The following is a 22,430-nucleotide window of genomic DNA, read 5'->3' as shown; positions in this document are numbered from 1 at the left end:
TAGACCTTTCAGCCCAATTCTATTGTGTCTGGACAATCCATCGTATAATATTGAATCAAATGAAAAAGCTTCTTTTTAAAACTTGTTTTATGAGTTTTAATCTTTTAACTTTATGCACATTCCATCAAGCAAAAATTAAATTTTATGCAACAATCTTTGACTTGACGAGATTTGCTTAACATTCCTGTGGCAGCATGCTCGGACCTTGCTCAGATTTGAAGTATAATTTTATGCTGTAGAAAGATGTTTTCTTCCCACGCAGTGTACTGTGGACGCTCAGGTTTTTTGTCACTTTTTACTGAATCAAATTCAAAGTAAGGTCAGTACTTCAAAGCTTTAAATGCTGGATGGTCTTACGCTCTCCCATACTCCAAATTATCCATTGGTGATCTACACACATCTGTTTCTACCACGGACATCGCATGCGCTTACATCATTGTCAAGAGACACTCTCACAAACAATATCACCGTTTAGTATTGCAGTAACGCAGGGAGCTTATATGAAAGTAACAGTAATCTAATTACTTTTTTACAACAGTAATCCCTTACTTTACTCATTACTTGAAAAAGTAACTTGATTACAGTAATGTTATGTTATTTTAAAAAACATTTTTTTTAGCAGTTAAAGCTACATCAGCTCAACTGTTGGATTGGACCACATGGGCGAGCCTTTGTTCCCCATGTGCATCCGTGAGTGTAGCCACCCATTACCCAGTTGCTGGTTAACCACTGTTCCTCCCTTGGACCACTTTTGATGAATACTGGCAACTGAAGACCGGGAACACCCCACAAGATCTGAAGTTTTGGAGATGACCCAGACATCTAGCAATCTACTGTTCAGAGTTCTGTCAAACTTAATTTTTTCATCATCACTCCGCCAAAGTCATTTTCTTCTTTCTGTGAGCCAACCAACTTCTGTTCATTGTGCTCCTCTGTCATTAGATTAATAATGGCACAGCATGCCTCTTCCACATCGTTACCTCATCCTTGTTAGATGGAGATCATCTTCCAAATTTCCACCTGGTTCATCTCTGCTACCACTGAAATCTTGACTCCAGCAAGTTCATAACATTGTTCAAATCCAATCTGCTAATGAAGGATAGATTAGTAACAATCTGTATTTCAATAAATCATGTTCATTTCCTTCAAATGATCTCTTTATACAGAGGGGATGTTCACTCTGCTGCAGGACAGATAAAATAAAGAAACTTCTTTTCTCCACCTGTTTTATAGACACACACATGCATACAGGCATGAACAGGTACAAACACGTTTTAACCCTCTTTAATTGAACAAAAGAAGCTGCTGGCAGTCAAATTAAAATAGTATGAGTAAGAGTGAAGGCTTGTTTGGTTTCTGCTGAAGTTGAACACACCTGAAAATGTAACCTGAACCAGGAAATACCTTCAAACTAAATAAGCCTGTAAAACCAAATGACTCTTGTTAGTTCTTCAGTTTAACTCCAACACGCTGAACATGGTGGTGAAGCTAATGATCCTCTTCCTTCTTTGTCACCCTGCATCTGCAGGTAAGAACATGATCCACAATCAAAAAATATAAAATTTACTTGGCAATGCTATTCTTAGTAAAATGCAGCTAAAATGTCTCAGCAGAAGGGGTAAATCTAACTGTTGAAGTTAAAAAGATTTAAAACTGATTTGCAACAGACATGACAAATACATGCAGTACTCTGATAAAAAATTATTTGGCTGTTGGACAATTACTTTTAAAAAAGACATTAATGCTCTGACATGAATAAAAGATTAAAGGTTGCTGGTTGAGTTCCAGCTGGAGAAATGCCAGGGCATCTGGTGTCAAACTCTGCCAAATCAGATACTGCTACCTCCTGTGGTGATTTTTAAGTAATAAATAATAATGAGAAATTGTAGACAAAGGAGATTTGACCTCTTCTCAAGGATTCACAAGAGTTTCTATAGGAGATTCAAGTAAGGTCTCCTATATCTCCTGAAAAGCTTGATACTAATATTTCAACACTGTGTTAACTTTCCGAAGCGTAGACCTTTTGAAACACTACTCTGAAGTGTGGTTTGGAACACACAGGTCACATAACCCGAACATCCAACTGTGATCTACCACAGTTTCGACAGGTGGGGTGCCTGCTGCTTCTAGGCATTGTGAGGATTCCCCTTTTTTATGTGCAAGAGTCATTTGTAATGAGTGAATTGTTGCTTTTGATACTACCGCTTCTATTTATTTCCTTCAAATGATCTCTTTATACAGAGGGGATGTTCACTCTGCTGCAGGACAGATAAAATAAAGAAACTTCTTTTCTCCACCTGTTTTATAGACACACACATGCATACAGGCATGAACAGGTACAAACACGTTTTAACCCTCTTTAATTGAACAAAAGAAGCTGCTGGCAGTCAAATTAAAATAGTATGAGTAAGAGTGAAGGCTTGTTTGGTTTCTGCTGAAGTTGAACACACCTGAAAATGTAACCTGAACCAGGAAATACCTTCAAACTAAACAAGCCTGTAAAACCAAATGACTCTTGTTAGTTCTTCAGTTTAACTCCAACACGCTGAACATGGTGGTGAAGCTAATGATCCTCTTCCTTCTTTGTCACCCTGCATCTGCAGGTAAGATCATGATCCACAATCAAAAAATATAAAATTTACTTGGCAATGCTATTCTTAGTAAAATGCAGCTAAAATGTCTCAGCAGACAGGTGAATCTAACTGTTGAAGTTAAAAAGATTTAAAACTGATTTGCAACAGACATGACAAATACATGCAGTACTCTGATAAAAAATTATTTGGCTGTTGGACAATTACTTTTAAAAAAGACATTAATGCTCTGACATGAATAAAAGATTAAAGGTTGCTGGTTGAGTTCCAGCTGGAGAAATGCCAGGGCATCTGGTGTCAAACTCTGCCAAATCAGATACTGCTACCTCCTGTGGTGATTTTTAAGTAATAAATAATAATGAGAAATTGTAGACAAAGGAGATTTGACCTCTTCTCAAGGATTCACAAGAGTTTCTATAGGAGATTCAAGTAAGGTCTCCTGAGTCTCCTATATCTCCTGAAAAGCTTGATACTAATATTTCAACACTGTGTTAACTTTCCGAAGCGTAGACCTTTTGAAACACTACTCTGAAGTGTGGTTTGGAACACACAGGTCACATAACCCGAACATCCAACTGTGATTTACCACAGTTTCGACAGGTGGGGTGCCTGCTGCTTCTAGGCATTGTGAGGATTCCCCTTTTTTATGTGCAAGAGTCATTTGTAATGAGTGAATTGTTGCTTTTGATACTACCGCTTCTATTTATTACACACATATGTGTAAAAGAAAATATACCCTCTCTCTTATTATTATTATTATTATTATTATTATTGCTGTCGGTTGTGAAGACCAATATATACTATCATATAACTTAAACCCTGGTATCCAAAGTGTAATTAAATATATATTGTCTTATTGGAAAGATTACTGGGATAGAGATCAGTTAAAACGAGAAAGACTGATACTGCTGTGTGAGCTCCATTCACACGTTTGCATGAGTCCAACTGTCATTTCCTGTGTGAATAACATGTAAACAAGATCCAGGTTCACCATAACCAAAATTCCAGAATCAAACTCACTAAAACAAATGTTACAGAGCAGTATAAAGTTAAGAGAATGTATTCATTATTCAGAATACTGCATTTGAAATAACAAATTATTGTTTTATATTTGGTATGTTTTTTAACTCCAAGAAAATCAGCAATCCTTGAATATGACTTTAGTGGACATTGGGGGATTTTCTTTTAAAGATTTCAAATTAGGGATTGAAGGACGTAAAGATGAGAAGAATCATTTATCATGAATTTTGAGGTGTATAGAAATTTTGAAATAAGGGGGGCATTCTAAAGTTTCCCCTCCACAATACCTATCTGGCCTTGGGATTCAGATAAGGTTTGTAAACAAACAAAAGGAATATTCTTGCTTACTAAGAATATTGTTAGACCCAGTTTTTGCGTTTTTGTTTTTTTGATTTTGTTTATTTCATTAAATTCTAGCTTTCTTTATCTAATGGGTTATATGATTGTTCTAAGTTTAGGTTCTTTGTGTGGTTTATGTTATAGTTTTAGTCTTCTGGTTTCTGTCTCTGTGTTCCATGGTTTTTCTGTCTCGCCTGTCAGTTGTATCCCATTGTCTAGTCCGCTTCTCTGTGTTATGTTTCCTGTTTTACTTTGAAAGTCTGTGTCTCACTCCACTGTATCTGGTTTTGCTTCCCTTGTCTCGGCAGCCCTGATTTGTCCCAGCTGTGTTTCCCTCCTCCAATTCCCTGATTGCTCCCTCTGTGTATTCAAGCCCTGCATTTTCCTTTGTCTGTGTTGTGATCTGCCTTGTCCTATCCTGTGTGTTTTGCCCACCCACACAACAAACATTGCATCTTTAGATTTAAATCAGAATTAGAGGTGATATGCTTTATTTGTAAATGACAATGATCTTGATTTTCTTGGGTTTTTTAAGTTGTGCCAAAACTTTACCGGTTTTTACAGCACCATTCACTCCCTCAATGTTTTATGTAATAAACTGAACTAAACGTTTTTTGTTTGTTTGGTGTAATTATTATGTATTTCCAATTACATATAAGCAGTGTTGGGAAGGTTACTTTTAAAATGTATTCCACTACAGATTACAAAATACATGCCCCAAAATGTATTTTGTAACGTATTCCGTTACGTTACTCAATGACAGTAACGTATTCTGAATACTTTGGATTACTTAATATATTATCATGCTGTTTACAACTACATGAATGTACTATTGCTGTGTGATTTATTACTGTTACTGAAGGTCCGCGGCTCCGAACCGTAGTAAAGGGACCTCTGACTAATACATCGGGGTCCCTGTCGGCTCGTAGCCAAAAAATAGCTTTACTTTGTTGTGTGGGTCAACTTTGCTTGCGAGAGACAAAGAGGCGTTGAAAGACTGCTCCAACGGAACTTATTGTTTTTGGAGGAAAACACCAGCACAGTGTACAGTCGAGTCTTAATAGCTTACTTGCAACTGGGCTCGTCAGGCACTCTTCTTGGCTGCAGTGGGTTTTTATTATATTTACATGCTTCCAGCTCCCGTTATTGCTCGATGACAACTCGTACTTTTCCTTTTTCTCCCTCCCTCGCTCACAGACACATAACGGGTATGGCAGTCCATTCTCCCTGCAGCACGGACTACACTGCCTATGATGCTACATTCTTTAGAGCTATACCTGTAGCATTCTGCCTTTTAGCTTAGCACAACAACAACAAAAAGGCGCTCTCTCACCCAGGAAACACACACAGAGAGAGCGTCACCCTGTAACCATGGCAACCATAACGCTGCCACCTGGAACAACAGAACATAGCTCTCAAACAAAACCTAAACAGTCCTGACCCGCCACAATATGAAACAGGGAAGTACCGCCGTGTAATCCATTTATTTCAACAAAGTAACTGTATTCTTAATACCACCTTTTTAAACAGTAACTGTAACGGAATACAGTTACTCATATTTTGTATTTTAAATAAGTAACGGCGGCACATGTATTCCGTTACTCCCCAACACTGCATATAAGTAAGACTGGGCACGTAGAAAGAAAAGAACAAAACCAACATGCAACTTCCTTATCCTACCACTGAAAGAAAAAAAACATACCCACGCCTGATGCGAGCCTAACACGACAAACTGGTTTCTAATGAATTTGCATATGAATAGACTTCACTTAATATATTTGATTCATTTCATGTAATTCTACTCTATTTATTTTAGCACAATACCTTTTAATCTGGTTAGACAGGAATACTTTCTTTCTTTGCGAAGCTAGATCGTGTGCACACAAAATCTAGACATTTTCACTACTCGAGCAACATTTCTCATTTACCATATTGATTAAACACTTCTGTTACTTTTACTACATCATAAGTCATATCACTTATGATGCATATATAATGAGTCATATTTCTGATCATGTCTGCATGTTTTATTGAGTTATTTACTAACATCATATACTTTTGTCCTGCAGTGAGCAATATTCTGAAGTATTTTGCCACTGGAGGCTCTGGACACCCAAACATGTCAGAATACATGTATGTTGGAGTGCTTGATGGCATAGAAGTGTTTTATTGTGACGCCAGAAAGAAAATATTGGAACCAAGACAGGATTGGGTGAAAAGATTATTTGATGACAAACCTGATATCTTGGAGTGGTTCACGCAGTGTTTGGAGGCACAGACAATCATTTACACAAGTTTGATTTCTGATTTGAACCAACATTTAAACCAAAGCAGAGGTACAGTATTTTCTTTGATTCTGTCATATCATCATGGATATATCTAAACAAAACTGATTAATGTAAAATTAATTAAAATAATTAATTAAAAATTGTCAGTGTATTTTAAACTTATTGTTACTAACTTGTTTTTTTAAGATGGACTGTGATTTTAAATTGGACACTCAAATTAGGGCTATTGTCCAGTTTTCAGCACTTTAGGCACTTGACAATGGTAAGACCTTTTTTATCCAGGCCGCATTTTAAAACTGTAATCCTTGGTTTTTTTTTTCATCTCGTTTGGATTACTGTAATGCACTGTATTTTAGAGAGAGATCAATGTCTTCTCTCTCGTCTACAGCTGGTTCAAAATGGCTCTACTCGACTTTTAACTGGAACTTGCAAAAGAGAGCACATAACTCCGATCCTGGCTTCACTCCATTGGCTGCCTTTATATCTTAGAGTTCATTTTAAAATTCTTATGTTTGTTTTTAAATGCATAAATCATCTTGCCCCACCTTACCTCTCTGAGCTTCTTCATCTTTAATCATCCCCCCCATGTTGCTGCAACACGTTCTCACTCCCAAAGCGTAACATTTTACGCTAGGTGACAAATTGTCAACATATTACGTTTTCACCTACCCACCACTTTCCTAAATGACGACCTTGGAAAAAAGAGGAAATATGAGAACCGTCTGGACTCAATGTACACATGTTCACTCTTTTTCTTCAAATCGCTTAGAAACATGCTATTTAACATCATTAAAGTCCTGGTTAAGGTCAGGAATAAGGTTATGGTCAGGGCTAGTGATAGGTTTGTAGCTTGAACCCATCCGCTGGAACGTTGAAGACAATATAATTACACTGCAAAGCAAGACACAAGTAGGCAAGCTTCTTCATGTTTCTCGTGCACGGGAGAGAACCGGACAGGCACCGTTCCTTCGCTTGACCCCAGTTGCTCTCGTCCGTTCTCCCGTACCACTGTTCTTTTATTGAGGTTACATGAATATGCATACGTTCATTAACATATGACGTCTACATACACACAAAGAGTACCTTGCCTGTGTGTGTGTGTGTGTGTGTGTGTGTGTGTGTGTGTGTGTGTGTGTGTGTGGACTGCTGATCAAAGGGTCAAACATCCTTGGTCAGGACGAGGGTAGCCTCCCCCTCACCCTAGATGGTTCATCCTAGATAACACGGTGAGGAAGTCCTGCAGTTCATCTAAACAAAGAGCACTTAGACTAGAACAGACGCAACTACGTTAATCCTACCATAAAACAATAAGACACGGTATGACCTCTCATGCTCCCAAAGTGCTGTCTAATACACACAAAGTTTGCAGACTATCAAGGATCAAAACCTCTACCAATCTACAACTAATTACAAAACTCTAAGCATATATAAGTAAATATTTCTAAGCATAAATGACAATCAACAATACAAATCTAACATTTCCCCCCTTTTTGACCTTTATGCTTGAAAAGTTCCCAGGTATGAATACCTCATGTCTGACAGTTTCAATGCAAACCTTTTTATACTCAGCATATGTCAAATCACCCTAAATTACTGAAAAGGTACACAGTTTAACAAATGTATTAGCAGTTATCCCATTCCTCATTGATCTCATCTCATGGCAAACTGCATCCCACAAACAAACAAATTGTTAATTTAATAGTGAAAATAAGAAGATAACATTTCCAAAAACATCTCAGCTTGGTGGTGCTTCCTCCGGGTGTGCACATCACATGTCTCTCTGCAGAGTGGTTTAAGCTCTGCAGGGCGTCATGAATGTCTCTTCCAGTTGTTTCCATCACTGTCCATAGGACCAGAGTCCAAATGTATGTAGAATAGACATTCAAACATACCAGTTGGTTTTGTTGTTCGTCAACATGGGTCTCAGCTATTTCCAAGCTGCAGACTTCTCAGCACTCTAGTTTTATGGCCTCTTACCAGCCCCCATCACCTGACTTCAGACCTTCGTCTTGTGAGGGGGATATTTATGACTCCTTAATTGTCCACGCTCTGCAGAAAAAGCTCTCTGTGGAAAGGGTGCTGGGTTCCGTCATCTTACTGCTGTTATGATCCCAGCAGCCTTCAGAGTGTCATCGTATGCACAGTACAGTGGCACAGCGTTAGGTGATGTTCATAGGAAACTGCTGTTATCACCACCATAGCTTCTGGTTCCTGTGCTTTTCACAGAATCATGACGTCATCCTCGAACTCCTTCTGCGCTGTCGATGGAGCTTGGCACGCTCCCCTCATCCCTCGAGTTTTCATATCCCAACGCTGCTGAAGATTTAAGGCAGAGCACGTCGTACACCTTAATTGTCTTTCTCAGCGTCAATATTGAATGTTTCATTTTATTTAACATCTTGCTGTGGGAAGTCTCCTCTTGATCTCCTGGAAGCTCAGTAGCACAGCTCTCTGTGTGATGTCTGCTGTGCTGAAGATGATCTCTGATCCTCCTGAAGCCTCTCTCCTGGCCTCAGCTCCCATCCTGTGGACGATCCTCTCAGGCACTCCTTCTCGTCATGCATAGTCCTGATTTTGGGCCTGCTGGATCTGTCTCTCTTAGGTGAGAGTTGTCATGTGTCCATCTCCTCTGCCTTCCTCCTGGTTCAGCTGTTTCCGGCACCAGCTGGGGTCCTATAAGGATGAGCGTCGTAGTCAAGGTAACCAAGAGGGTCCTGGTCGCACACAGGTCCGTCACGCCTCGCACTTGGTTGCCCTAGAGTTGATCAGAGGCTGGAGGTTGAAGTGCGAGCTTACCCTACGGGGGCTCAATCAGCACTCCCCCCTCACCACTGAAACAACCAAGTGTGAGATTTCTCTATTGTGCTGTCTTGAGGGTGCCGGGGTTTCCTGGGACCTCGACCTCTTGCAGTGGCTCTGATAAATCCAGGAGGGTCTCTCGCTATTTTGCAGGCAGTTAAAATGGTCCTTGCTGTGGCTCCAAGGTCTGATCTCATGATGGGCCCCAACCAGCTTGACCTTTGACCTCAACCACTGCCTGGTCCTGTCAGCTATGCGCTTCTCACTGGGCCTCTGAAGATTTCTCAGGAGATTACTGCTGCACCTGTATTTCCTTGCTAGGAAGACAAACTATTTGGAGAGTATGTCAACAATCATCAAACCACATTCTTTAGTTCAGTGAACTTCACTTATAGGCCATCAAAGCCTCATCTGAACATGGATGCACCACTTGCATAGGTTTAATATTTGTAAATAAAACGGCTAATCACACAAATCACTGCAACAATAATAGTAAACATTGCTTAATGTTACTCCTTGGACCCCACCTCTTGACGCATGGACACACTCATGCGCCAACACACCAAACCTGGATTCCTGTCTTAAAGAAAAAGATTAGCTAGATCATATCCCAGGCAACATCAGGGCATCTCCTCCCCTGGAGCAGCACCACCCTGGACCTATAATCCTGCAATAAAAATGTTAGTGTGTTTTGCATATTAAGTATGCTTAACACCTGGCTCTCCCAGGAGCCTGCATACACACCATCATGGCCTGGAAAGCAAAATCTGGAAGTAAAATCAAACTTCATACCTGTAAACAATTGTATCATAAGAACAATAAGCATTCAACATCAGCAAGACAAGTGTCATGTGCAGGTTTTCTCAAATCAGTAAACTACAATTATTTTCATAAGTCGCCTCAGACATGGATCATCCCATGTACTCAGGCAACATTAATGTAATCGGTGACTGCTCTTAAGCAAAGTCACTCCACTTATATATTACTATGGGCTCAAAAGTGGCCAGCTAATGAGCCCATATCAAACTATCCCAGAAACACTGTATCTCTTATTTGTTCTTCTCATGTCACTTGTCCGCTTCTGCCGAATCCTCTACACGCAGTCATAGAAAAACAAACATTAGCAACACAGTGACCATTGGTGGTCAGACGCAGGTCGACAGGTTCCAGAGGTGCCATAAAAAGACCATAAAGTTAGCCATCTATAGCTGTGGAAAGAAGTAACACCAGTTCTCAACACAGGAAATTTCACACATGTTATTCACATTATCAAAGTAACCTTCACATTTTCCCATCAACACAATGCAACAGCATCACCACTCATAACCTGTAAACACAGTTTTCCTCACACATAAACCCAGAAATCCTGTAGTAGGAAAAAACATCAACCAGTTGTCCTGGTATAAATCGCATCATCAATTCACATGAAGAACTGGCATGCTGTAAGAAAAGAAAATGCAAATATTAGCGCTTGCGCAGGCGTATGCATACTTTGTCACAGTTATCTCTGTGAGCAACACAAGCCTATGAATAACACACCTGATAAATGCACAGACACAGAAAATGGCATTTAAAAGGTTAAATCATCATGCAACCTCGGGTGTTGCTGTCATCTTTCTGCTCCTGTAAAAGGAAACACATGGGTTCATCTGCACCTTTGTCAGGTGGGGGTTAACTTCACACAATCATGTTCAGTCAGTCAGTTATTTTAAAATTCTTACTCATTCACTCAGTGGTTCCTTCTTTTGCTAATTGTGGAAATTATCATCGCATTCGTTTCCACGCTCAGCAAAACGACGTTATTTCAAAAAGAAAAATAATTTAGACTGGATTTCCTCGTTGAATCCTTTTTGGGGGGGACTCTCATTTCCTAATTGTCCCAAATAAGTGGCTTTCTCCTGAGCCCATTTTAAATGTGGAGAAACTCACTTGCAACAATTGTCTTGACGACGTGTAACGCTTTTAATTCCCGACTTGCAGATCTGCTCAAAGAAAAGAAATTCACAAGCAAAAATCAGTGCTTGTTCAAAAATGAAAAATAAAAAATAACAGAGATTATCAAACCAAACTTTCAGTGCACTGTGAAAGTATCAAAATAAAAAGGCCTTGTTAAGTCATGACACAAACTCCTCATCAACTTCACAACAGGAGAAGAATCATCAGCTAGATTCACTCCAAACCAACCATCAGCTGCACAACACACCACACCACATAACTATGAGTTTAATCACCAGGTCTGTGCTCTTCACTCATTTAGGCCACAGATCTATTTTATTCAATTTTCCTTTTTCCCTTCATCATAAAACATGTGACATGCTGTCATGCACTTCACAAAAGAAGTTTGTTCTGACGTATTCAGAGTTGTGTATCTAAATACAGGATTCACTCGCACATCAAAACAGGAAACTCAGTGTTTTAGAGTCTCCACTCTAACAAACTCCAACACATCCCATTCACTCGTGCTAGAATTCAGTCACCTTTCATTAATCTAAAAACCAGTCAAATAATTTGCATATCGGCTATTAACCCACTAAGTTGACAGGACGACAGAAAAGCATGTTCAAAATGTTATCACTAAAAGAGAATTTCCCTCATACAGTAAAATTTGTAGTAAACTTGTGCTGCATCAATCAAGCAGGAAGCTTCTCCCAATTTACTATATTAACACTAAATTTATTATCTGATCACTAGTTGGTCAAACCAGAATCTTTTTTCCCACAAAAGTTTAAATTGTTGTCCTGCAACCTAGAGAGTCAATTTTTTGCATTGGATAAATTCAGCATTTGATAACAAGTGTCTGCTAAATTGACACTATTTTAGCACTGATGAAAGATAACAAGCTAATTTTCATTGCATGTGTGTTTGTTATTAGGCAGGTTTAATGCATGTCTGTGGAGCTGCATATCCAACAGAGCATGTTCTCTGCCTTTCCTACACATTTCTCTGCTATTATTTGATCACTTCTTAACTAATGTGCTATGAGTCCACTGGTTTTTGCATCACACGAGGTGACTTGGACAAGATGATAAACAGACTCACACGCTTAAGATGTTGTCTAATCTTCACGAGCTCTCTTGTGTTTGGAAGTGTTAGTAGGGTTAATGCATGTTGTGCTTGTGTGTGTGATTTTGTATATGTTTCTATTTTTGCAGTGTTTCAGACTCCTTCACAATTTTCCAACTTAAGCAGTCAGTTTTGTTTTTCCCAGGTTTGCTAACCCAAATTTTGATTTCCCACATTAAATAATTCCTATGTGTTATCACCTAGTCTTCTCACTCTGTTGTCCTCTCACTCTGTTGTCCTCTCCCACTTCAACAGTCCAACAGCCGGCAGTTCTCCTTCAGCTTTGTCCTGTATTCCACTGTCTCTTCTTGCCATTTTACTCCACAGGTGGCAAATGTCAAACTCCAACTGTTCAGTTCTCCTCAAACGTTTTCTTCACATGCACAGTGAAGTCACAGCCTGTTGTAAACACAGTGCCATCCATCCGATCAGTCAGGATGATGGGTTTGCTCTTCTTCTCTGATGCTGTTTGTCCACATTGCTGCTGCTTTGCTGGGACTCTTTGCTCAGGACTTGCTGCTGTCTCTTTATCATGTTATTGCTTTGGAGCTGCATTCCTTGTCTTCAGGGAGGGGTGAGAGCTTGCTTGCTTGTGAGGTTGAGAGACACATGGCGCTGTAAATAAGTCAGCCAGAAACTTGGCCTGCATGTTTCCAATGATGTTGAAATATAACTTTCTTCCGACTGCTGCATGTGGAAAATTGATTCAGGTCTGCTTTTCACCTGAAAGTGACAAACTAAGACATTTTCATTATTATCATCGCTGCTTAATCAACACACATCTCTCTCTCTCTGTTTTTGTGAACAATCCTTTCTTAAAAGCAAAAAATAAAATCGTGGTTGTTTTTGGCTGATCAACACAAAACCTTTTCCCTATGATTTATTTTTCATCTACAATATAAATTCTTCCTCTTTTTCATTTGCATAAATAAATCACATGGCCGATGATACCATGGTGATCCATAAATATAATCACCAGTTTATTAAATTATTTTTAACCCAACAAAACAAATAAACAAAAACATGATGCTGATGCTACACACACACACACGAGTCAAGGTGCATGAAAACTGCTCACGGGAACGCTGCACACTCTCTGTTTCCCCCTCTTTGAGTAGTTCCCAGACAGCTCTTGATCTGATAATGTGTAGCTTGCTCATCAGCTCAGAAAAAAAACTGCAACGCAACATCACACAGTAGTTGCTCTGCCCACAGCGGCAAAGTCTTGCACTTTCATATTCAATTCAGCTTCTCCATCATGTACTTTTAGATGTTTCATACAGGGTTCAGCATATTAGTTGTTTTCACAGGTGTGCTCCATATCTCAACAATGGCTCATAACAAGACGACAGTCTTTCACACAGGTCAAGTGCCTCTATGCACTTCATTAGTTTAAATATTTACCTATATCACTTCACCTCACATGTCATTGTACTGAATTTAAGCAACCACAAGCTTAATGTAGATTACTTTTAACAACTATCCACCTCAATTACGTCTATGGTCTGGCACACAGGCTGTTGTCGATCAGGGCAAGCTAAAGAGTTAACATTTTGTGTCAGCTGCCAGGAGCAAAGTCCAGCACAAACGTCTGTCTCCCTCCAACTCACTCTTGGTTGCTTAGAAACCCATGATAACAACAACAGTCGGTGTCACAGACCACGTGTTCTGCTCCGCACACACTCACACAACAACAACAACAAAAACGACGACGACGACAACAATGACAACAACACAAAATAGGCCTACTCCGGACTCACACCGGACCGCTCGGGACCCTGACCCAGTTGTGGGACGCTCACCCACTCGCGCGACAAAACCCAATGAAGGGACGCTCGGGACACACACCCAGGGCGATTTCAAAACCGGACACTCACCGGACGCTTGGGACCCTTGGGCGATTTAACCAAAACCTCTTTTTCGGGACACTAACCCAGTTATCGCTCCACAAAGCAGCGAACTTCTCAACGCCTCACAAAATGGCGGAGACTGCACAACGACACGGTTATAGAGTCGGCCTCTTCAAACTTACTTGGCGTTGCTTAGCGTGTAATATCAGCTTCGAATCCCGCCGATCGCCATTCATCGAGGAGAAAGATAGACCGCGAATCCACAGGAACTTCCTGGCTGACGTCAGTCTTTCAGCGTGTCCCTCCTCCCCTCGGTGAATGCGATCCCAGTGAGCCGGCATCGAAGGACCAATTAATGTTAGGTTTGTAGCTTGAACCCATCCGCTGGAACGTTGAAGACAATATAATTACACTGCAAAGCAAGACACAAGTAGGCAAGCTTCTTCATGTTTCTCGTGCACGGGAGAGAACCGGACAGGCACCGTTCCTTCGCTTGACCCCAGTTGCTCTCGTCCGTTCTCCCGTACCACTGTTCTTTTATTGAGGTTACATGAATATGCATAAGTTCATTAACATATGACGTCTACATACACACAAAGAGTACCTTGCCTGTGTGTGTGTGTGTGTGTGTGTGTGTGTGTGTGTGTGTGTGTGTGTGTGTGTGGACTGCTGATCAAAGGGTCAAACATCCTTGGTCAGGAAGAGGGTAGCCTCCCCCTCACCCTAGATGGTTCATCCTAGATAACACGGTGAGGAAGTCCTGCAGTTCATCTAAACAAAGAGCACTTAGACTAGAACAGACGCAACTACGTTAATCCTACCATAAAACAATAAGACACGGTATGACCTCTCATGCTCCCAAAGTGCTGTCTAATACACACAAAGTTTGCAGACTATCAAGGATCAAAACCTCTACCAATCTACAACTAATTACAAAACTCTAAGCATATATAAGTAAATATTTCTAAGCATAAATGACAATCAACAATACAAATCTAACAGCTAGGGATAAGGTTAGGTTTAGGGCTGGAATACAGGGCTGGAACGTCTATTACCGCGGGAGCGTCGCTGCACTGGATTCCAGCCATAACCCGCCGCGTACCATAACAACGCTGAAGGTCTCCTTTTGCGTTCCTCAGGAACGCCGCGGGACGTGACAAAACGTCGACATGTTACGCCTCGGGAGTGAGAACGGGCTGCAACACGGTCAGCTGACAAGCTGCTCCCAGGTTCAATAGGAGGCTCAGAGGGGACAGGGCCTTCTCTATTGCTGCTCCCAACCTGCCCCAGCACATAAGAGAGGGCCCTTCATTGTCCATTTTTTTTAAAAACACGTCTTAAAACCCATCTTTATTTCTTTTTTCCCTTTATAAACAAATTGCATGCTTGCTTGATATTTACAGCCTTACTTTTGTGCTTCTTAATTGAGACCAAGAATCCTGATGTAAAACATACATTTACTTGTCCTAATTACTTCATTATTCTAAATCTTAACTTTTTAAAAACTAGTTAGATTTAGCTGTTGCCTTTATAACATTTAACATTTTTTCTGCTTCTTACAGTTTATAGTCTAGATCAGGGGTCAGCAACCTTTAACACCCAAAGAGCCATTTGGACCCGGTTTCCACGCAAAAGAAAACACTGGGAGCTGCAAATACTTTTTGACATCTAAAATGAAGATAACACTGTATATAATGTTTTTTGCCTTTATGCTTTGTGCCAACAACTAAGGTGTGTTGCTTATGAAATCCATGAAGTGCTATAGAGAAAATTACATTTTATTTATGTAATTACCACATTTTGATCTCTTAAAGAAATATAACAAAAGTAAAGACACCCAGCTGAACTAAAATGATCCATGTAGCAAACAAAAACTGTTGTGAGCTGCGACCTTTATATCGCCTTTGGGCTTTTGGAGCCTTGACCTGGCTTTTAAAAAATAATTTGAAAAAAACCCCACTATGCTGCTAAAAAAAAAAAGAAAAATAGATATTTGCAAAATTCTGCCTAAGTATGTATTTTACCTGGTTAATGTGTGTGGTGGGGCGTGGTCTGCAGCGCCGCTGCAGGGGAGGCGGACGCACCTGAACGGCACCCGCAATCACGACTTGCCGCCTTAACGTCTGTGCTCTCTCTGCTGTTGTTGGTGTGTGTCGGGCTGTGAGCTGCAAAGTTACAGCCGGCTGTATGCGTACAGCAACCGTGTGTGAAAAATGGTCAATAAAGAAATGCTGAAAAGCATGTTCATGCAAACATCATCGGGTCTGCCGTGATATGTTTACAATGGGACTTCTGCTCCTGAGCCTCTGCGCACAGCGTCTGCAAATCGGGGCTGTATTAAGTCACTTTTATCTTTAAGCAGGACTGTAAGCTGTCATCTGTGAGGCGTTAGCGGTGTTTGTTTTTAACATAGTTCACGGTGGAGAATAGCCGCTGAAATAATGTGGATCCGAAGATCCATAATTGGCCTACCTGGGGTTGAAAGTCTCAATAAATGCATGGCGTTTCGGCGGGTATACCGCCGAAAAGTGTGACGCTTATTTTGAGCAATGACAAAATAACAGAATATAATTTTATTTTTATATTTCAATATCACAATAATCTTCCAATTTAGAACTGCAAGTTAAAAAAGACCTAACATAAATAAAATATACTTCAGCTAAATACTTCTAATTTATTTTCCCAAGCCACGCAGAGCCGCACTATATGGACTAAAGAGCCTCATGCGGCTCTGGAGCCGCAGGTTGCCGACCCCTGGTCTAGATATATATCAGCTGACGTCTGGGCTGGAATAGTCTTTACCTGTAGTCTTTAATCTTTTTCTTTTAATATTGAATAATCACATCAGACCTCCTTTTGATTCATCTGTGATTCTAATTATGGTCCAATAGAGATATCAATAAAGGTTTACAGATAATCTAACATGACTCATGAGCACAATGCAGACTTTTGAGAACAGAAATGCATCACAATGTACAATTAACACAGATAATTACAGTCTTTGTTTTTCTTTGTCTTTCCAGGTGTTCACATTTTGCAGTGTATAATTGGCAATGAATGGAATAAAAACTCTGGCGAGGTGACAAGCTTTTTACATTTAGGTTATGACAGAGAAGGCATCTTTGATTTTAATCTAAATACAAAGACATGGATCCCACTGAAACCAGAGTTTTACAGTGCAAAACAGATGATGGGTGGTGACAGAATTACATACGCAGAGACCCTCCTCCGTGACGTAATACCAAACACATTGAAGTTATTGTTGGACTATGGGAGCAGCGCCTTGAATAAAACAGGTAGAAGCCTCGTTGAGCTTAAAGCCAGTTTTTCCATGTCGCAAAAGTGACTCTTTATCTAGACAAATCCCTTTGGTAACAATCATCAGACCAGAGGTTTATCCACTACGTACTTATGCAAACAATCAGAAAAAAGCTGTCAGCCTCTCAGCATGACAAGCTCCAGTCTAACAATACACAGACATACCCTGAAAACACATGGTCCACACAGGTCCCAGTAGGATCATGCTTAAGCAGAGTTAATCCTGATTCCAGCAAACTGCCAACTGTGGCCAGAAGATTGCAGTAATGCAAACAGACATGGGAGAAGCTTTTAGGACAGAAGTTGTGTGAGATGAAAGGACAGGGATGACTTTTACTTTGCCTTCAAATGATATCCATTTTTGGTTGCCTTGCTTGCACTGATGGAATGCCAGAGATTTATTTTGATGATTTTGGTCATTTTCCCATTTTAACCTGTTGGTGATTTTGGCTGCTGGTAGATCTTAAAACTGATAGTTGAAAGACATTTACACAAACTATGGTATAAGTATACCATAATACAGCCTTATACAGCTGCTGAAAAGCCGGTGACTCTTTGGCTCTAATGACTCAATAATTCAAAAATTTGACTTGAGTTCCAGCCAGACATGTTGTCTGTTGCTACTGTGTTATTTTTTCATCTAATATGTACACTAAACATGCTTCTCATAAAATATATTTTCTTAATATCTCCTTATTAAATGTCTTCATCTTTGTTTTTCATTCCTGTTTTTCCCAATTTTTCCTCTGATATTTACTTCCATCCATTCTCACGCCATCTCTTTCCAGTCTCTCCAGTTCTTCCCTCAGTGTCTCTCCTCCAGAAGACTCCCTCCTCTCCAGTCACCTGCCACGCTACAGGTTTCTATCCTGACAAAGCCATGATGTTCTGGAAAAAAGATGGTGTGGAGATTCATGAGGGTGTGGATCTTGGAGACATCCTCCCCAACAATGATTGGACCTTCCAGATGAGTGCTGATCTGAATGTTTCATCAGTCACACCTGAAGACTGGAGCAGATATGACTGTGTGTTTCAACTCTCTGGTCTTGAGAATATCATCCAACTGGATAAAACAGTAACCAGAACCAACCAGGCAGAGAGAACTGGTAATGATAAAGTTGCGAGAAACGCATTTAATTTATTTTGTCTGCAGATACCGTGGTTTGATATTTGAATTTTTTGTCCTGTTTTTTGTTTGGACACTGATGTCAATTAGTTATTACCAGAATAAAAACTAACGGAGATCATAAAAGAGAATAAAGAATCCTAAAATTTTAATTTGATTTAATTTTCAGTGAATGTATGTCATAAATGTGTTTTCTGGTTCCACATATACAAGCTGTTACTGTTGTTAATGTTAACAAACTACTTTTTAAATTTCACTGTTAGACCCTGAAATCCTGACAGTGATTTTTGAACTTCCATATTTCAAATTAATCAAAGTGTCTTTAATCCATAAAACCTTTGGTTATTAATTTTTTGGCCTGATATTTGGGGAACTGCTGCTGAATATACGCGGTGTTATTCAAATGAAAACAAGAGCTTCTCTAAAAACTTTAGAAATGTAACAATATGATTTTAGTGCATCTGCTCTGCTTAACGGAAAAACATGTTCTTATAGGTATAGTATTTCTGTCATACTACTGGGTCTATAACCCAGTGTGTGACTTAGGTTTGTGGTTAAGTTTACATTCTTTGATTTATTTTGTTTTCATGGTTTTGCTTCTCATTATTGTTTTCTGCTTGTGCTATATTTATAGTTCCTAGTCTTTAGTTTTCTGTCTCTATGCCATCCCTGTGCTCCATGTTCCCTCTCTGTCTCCCCCTAGTCAATCATATCTCCATGTCATAGTGTCAAGTCCAAATCCTAGTCAATATCTCATATTCCCTGTTTTATTTTGACAGTTCCAAGTCTTGTGTTCAGTGTTGTCAGTTTTTCTTCCTCCCTCCCTCATTATGTCAGATATGCTCCAGCTGTGTTTCCCTACTGTTTCCGATACCCTGGTCATACTTTGTGTATTTAAGCCCTTTGTTTCCCTCTGCCCGTCGTTGCGTTGTCCCATAAGTCCTGCATTTTGGTCCTATTCCTGCCTGGCATAGCACTTTTACATGGCAATTGTATGTATGGTTACATCAGACTCCTATAGAGATTATAGTTTAATCACCTCCCCTTACCTCCCCTATGTTGTTTATAAAGTAACTAGCTGAATACTACAGGGTGGACTTCTTCTATTCTAACCTGCTTAATATGCAAATTCTATCTTCTGTGTTTTTCAATGGAGCAGATAATCCCTGTGACATGACAGCTCTAGTCATTGCAACAGTGGTGGTTCTTCTTATTTTCGTCCTCATTGCTGCTGTTGGATTTGCTGTTTACAAAAATAAGAAAGGTGAGCAATTTAAAGGAGTTGAGTTCATCAGTCAGTGAGCAGCTGCAGTACATGGCTCAGTTAAATGATTTCCTCAGCATAGTATATGTTAGACTTTTTTTCTTTCCTATTTAATAGAAAGTTTGATTGTAAGGAATTTAAAATCACAAAATCCAGACATGAAACAATGATTTATAAATATTTTATTTTTTTCTGTGGACATTACAGTTCCTGAGAACAGCACTGAAGCCTCTGTGAGACTGAATCAAGAGACCATCACGGCACCGTCTATATAGTGTTCTTTTTTTTTTTTTTTTTACTTAACTCTTGTGTTCTTTTATATAAACTTGATTTTTTTTTTTTTTTTTTTAGAAAATCTTTTTTCATCTTATTATTTTGAAAGGATGTTTGGAAAGAAGCTTCATGTTTATGATTCATTTATGTAGCCACGAGTGGTGTGAAAGTGGAGAAAAGTGGGTCCGTGTCCAGTGCGGAACTAGGAAATTTTCAGTGGGTTGGCCAGGATGGATCTGTGATCATTTTGCGTTGGTATATGCAAAATCTCACAAAAAACACAGAGCTATTTAACCTTTCTAAATGGAAGTGCCTGCGATCCCATTTGCATAACAATTTTTAAATCCTGGTAGAATTGCAACCAAATAAACTAGAGCAAAATGTTTTTTGCATATAAAAGAAGAAGTTGTAGTTACATATCATGCATTCAACTTGTCCCAGGTCGCCATTTCCTTGCACTAATGGCTTTGCAAAAATTGAGTTAAAAGCGCACACAACAACAAAAATGTTATAATCTGGAAACTTGCTGGAATAAACGTCATGTTGTCAGCAGGAACTATCACATGTCCACCATTACCTGAGAAGTGATGTCATTGTAGTTCTTTTCCCACCAGGGCCTTTCAAAAGGTTCACCGGTGGTATTAAAAGTCATGTTTGACTTAATGCCTTTCTGTATAGTTCCTGGGACACTTAAAACTTAAACTGTACTGTTGGAAATAGTTTATTTTGATGCATATTCTGTTTTTTTTATTTAATTTTGCAATTATTATACAAATATGCAAATTTGCAAATATCTATTTTTGTTTATTAAGCTTTAGGATATAACAGTTATATTGATTTATAGCAACTTAAAATGCTACAAGAAGTGTCACTACAGCATGTAAAAATGTAAAGTTAAGCTCTGGCATGTTCGTTCTATGGTGGGGTTAAAAGGGTTGGACCTAAACCACACATCTCTACAATATTTGGAAGGTAGTGGTGGAAAAGATGAAATAATATGTCTTGCATGTAAGTTTACACTAAACAAATCTAGCACAATTTGCAGGCAGTTCGACTCTGTATTACTACTATGCTGAGAGGACAGATCCTTCAAGTACAAAGTGTCAGCACCAGAATGTAACTGAAAATTAAAGTCAGTATTTCTTTTCTTCACTTGTATAAACATGGAGTATTTTGGATTAATAGAACTGTCGTGTTTGTATGCTTTATATATTTTTGGTAAGTTAATTTACAGCATTAAATCATATTTTATAAGGATGTTGTGTGTTTTTTAAGAAATGATGTGATGCTATGTTAGAGCCGTTACTTTATATATTGGACACCGGATAACGTTTTGACAAGAACAGTGGAACCCCGGCTTACGAAGACCCCATTTAACAAAAAAATTCAAGTTACGAAGGCACTTAACGGCAATATTTCTGCCCATGGTACGGCAAAATGCCCGTGTAACGAAATAGATAAAATAGAAAATTAAAAAAAAATTTAATTAAATTCCATAATGTTATGTACATGTACACGTACGTATGTATGCATGCATACGTGTGCGTTCTTCAACCTCCGCCACTACCTCCTCCACCAAGAACTTTGTCTTCAGCCAGCATCGCCTCACTCAAAAGGCGATGGAAAAAGGTGCTTTGACTTACGAAAATTTTGACTTACGAAAGACCCTCTGGAACAAATTAATTTCGTAAGTCGGGGTTCCACTGTATCTTTGACAGTATATATATAGATGTATTATATATAATAGACAAATATTGTTCGTTTAATGTGTTGGCATTATTGCATTTGGCTCAATGCTTACATATATGTGTAAAAAGAAAATGTACAAGCTGTGATAACTGTTTCTACGGTGGCCCTGAGAGGCCAAACGGACTGCAACTTCAGAAAACACTTGCAAAAAGAAAAATGCTGCAAAAAGAAAAACACCTGCAAAAAGAAAAATGCTGCAAAAAGAAAAACACTTGCAAAAAGAAAAACACTTGCAAAAAGAAAAACGCTGCCAAAAGAAAAACGCTGCAAAAAGAAAAAAACACCTGCAAAAAGAAAAACGCTGCAAAAAGAAAAACGCTGCAAAAAGAAAAATGCTGCAAAAGCACACACAACACAACGGAAATGTTTCTGGGGAGACAATAACCGGACGAACCAGTTGCACGAACCAAAACATGTATGTATGGTTGTATCGCAATTCAGGGGCTGTGTCCCAATTCAGGGTCTGCAGCCTTAAAGTAAGCAGCCTTAACGGTCCTCAAGGGCCGCGTACTCAAAGACCGCTGAGGCCGGAAGTGCGAGGCTTGTAGGCTTGTGAAATGGGACGGTCTAGCCTCCGTCGCGCTGCCCAGGTTGCCTAGCAACTATGATACTAGCAGCTGGAAACGTTCCATACAGCTTTGTTTGGCAGAAATGAAGGAGAACATATTTTGTACATTTGTTTCTACATGAGCTTTGTGTGATTTGATAAGTATCTATCACCTTAAATCTTCACTTAAAGACAAGTATCTG

The 22,430-nt window shown here is 39.4% G+C and overlaps 1 protein-coding gene across 2 annotated transcripts; it reads left to right on the top strand.

The window, feature by feature from the left end:
* The first annotated feature begins 1,422 nt into the window (after positions 1-1,422).
* LOC147303363 (major histocompatibility complex class I-related protein 1-like) lies at positions 1,423-21,185 on the top strand. Of its 2 annotated transcripts, none has more exons than XM_086280871.1 (7): positions 1,423-1,528; positions 2,523-2,603; positions 6,020-6,286; positions 16,974-17,246; positions 18,057-18,374; positions 19,554-19,658; positions 19,866-21,185. In XM_086280871.1, exons 1-7 carry the CDS (start codon positions 1,477-1,479, stop codon positions 19,931-19,933), a joined length of 1,164 nt encoding a protein of 387 aa, XP_086136997.1. In that variant the 5' UTR covers positions 1,423-1,476; the 3' UTR covers positions 19,934-21,185. The 2 variants fall into 2 exon arrangements, with proteins under 2 accessions (XP_086136997.1, XP_086136998.1); XM_086280872.1 differs by having other exon boundaries at positions 1,489-1,528; positions 2,242-2,603.
* The last annotated feature ends 1,245 nt before the right edge of the window (positions 21,186-22,430 follow it).

The sequence above is a fragment of the Aulonocara sp. 'chitande type north' Nkhata Bay genome, linkage group LG22 (genome assembly GCF_057382095.1).
Source record: "Aulonocara sp. 'chitande type north' Nkhata Bay isolate Kocher_YH1m ecotype deep benthic linkage group LG22, A_spYH_male_GT1.1, whole genome shotgun sequence".
In the NCBI taxonomy this organism is placed as follows: Eukaryota; Metazoa; Chordata; class Actinopteri; order Cichliformes; family Cichlidae; genus Aulonocara; species Aulonocara sp. 'chitande type north' Nkhata Bay.
This window is presented reverse-complemented; position numbering and strand designations above follow the sequence as displayed.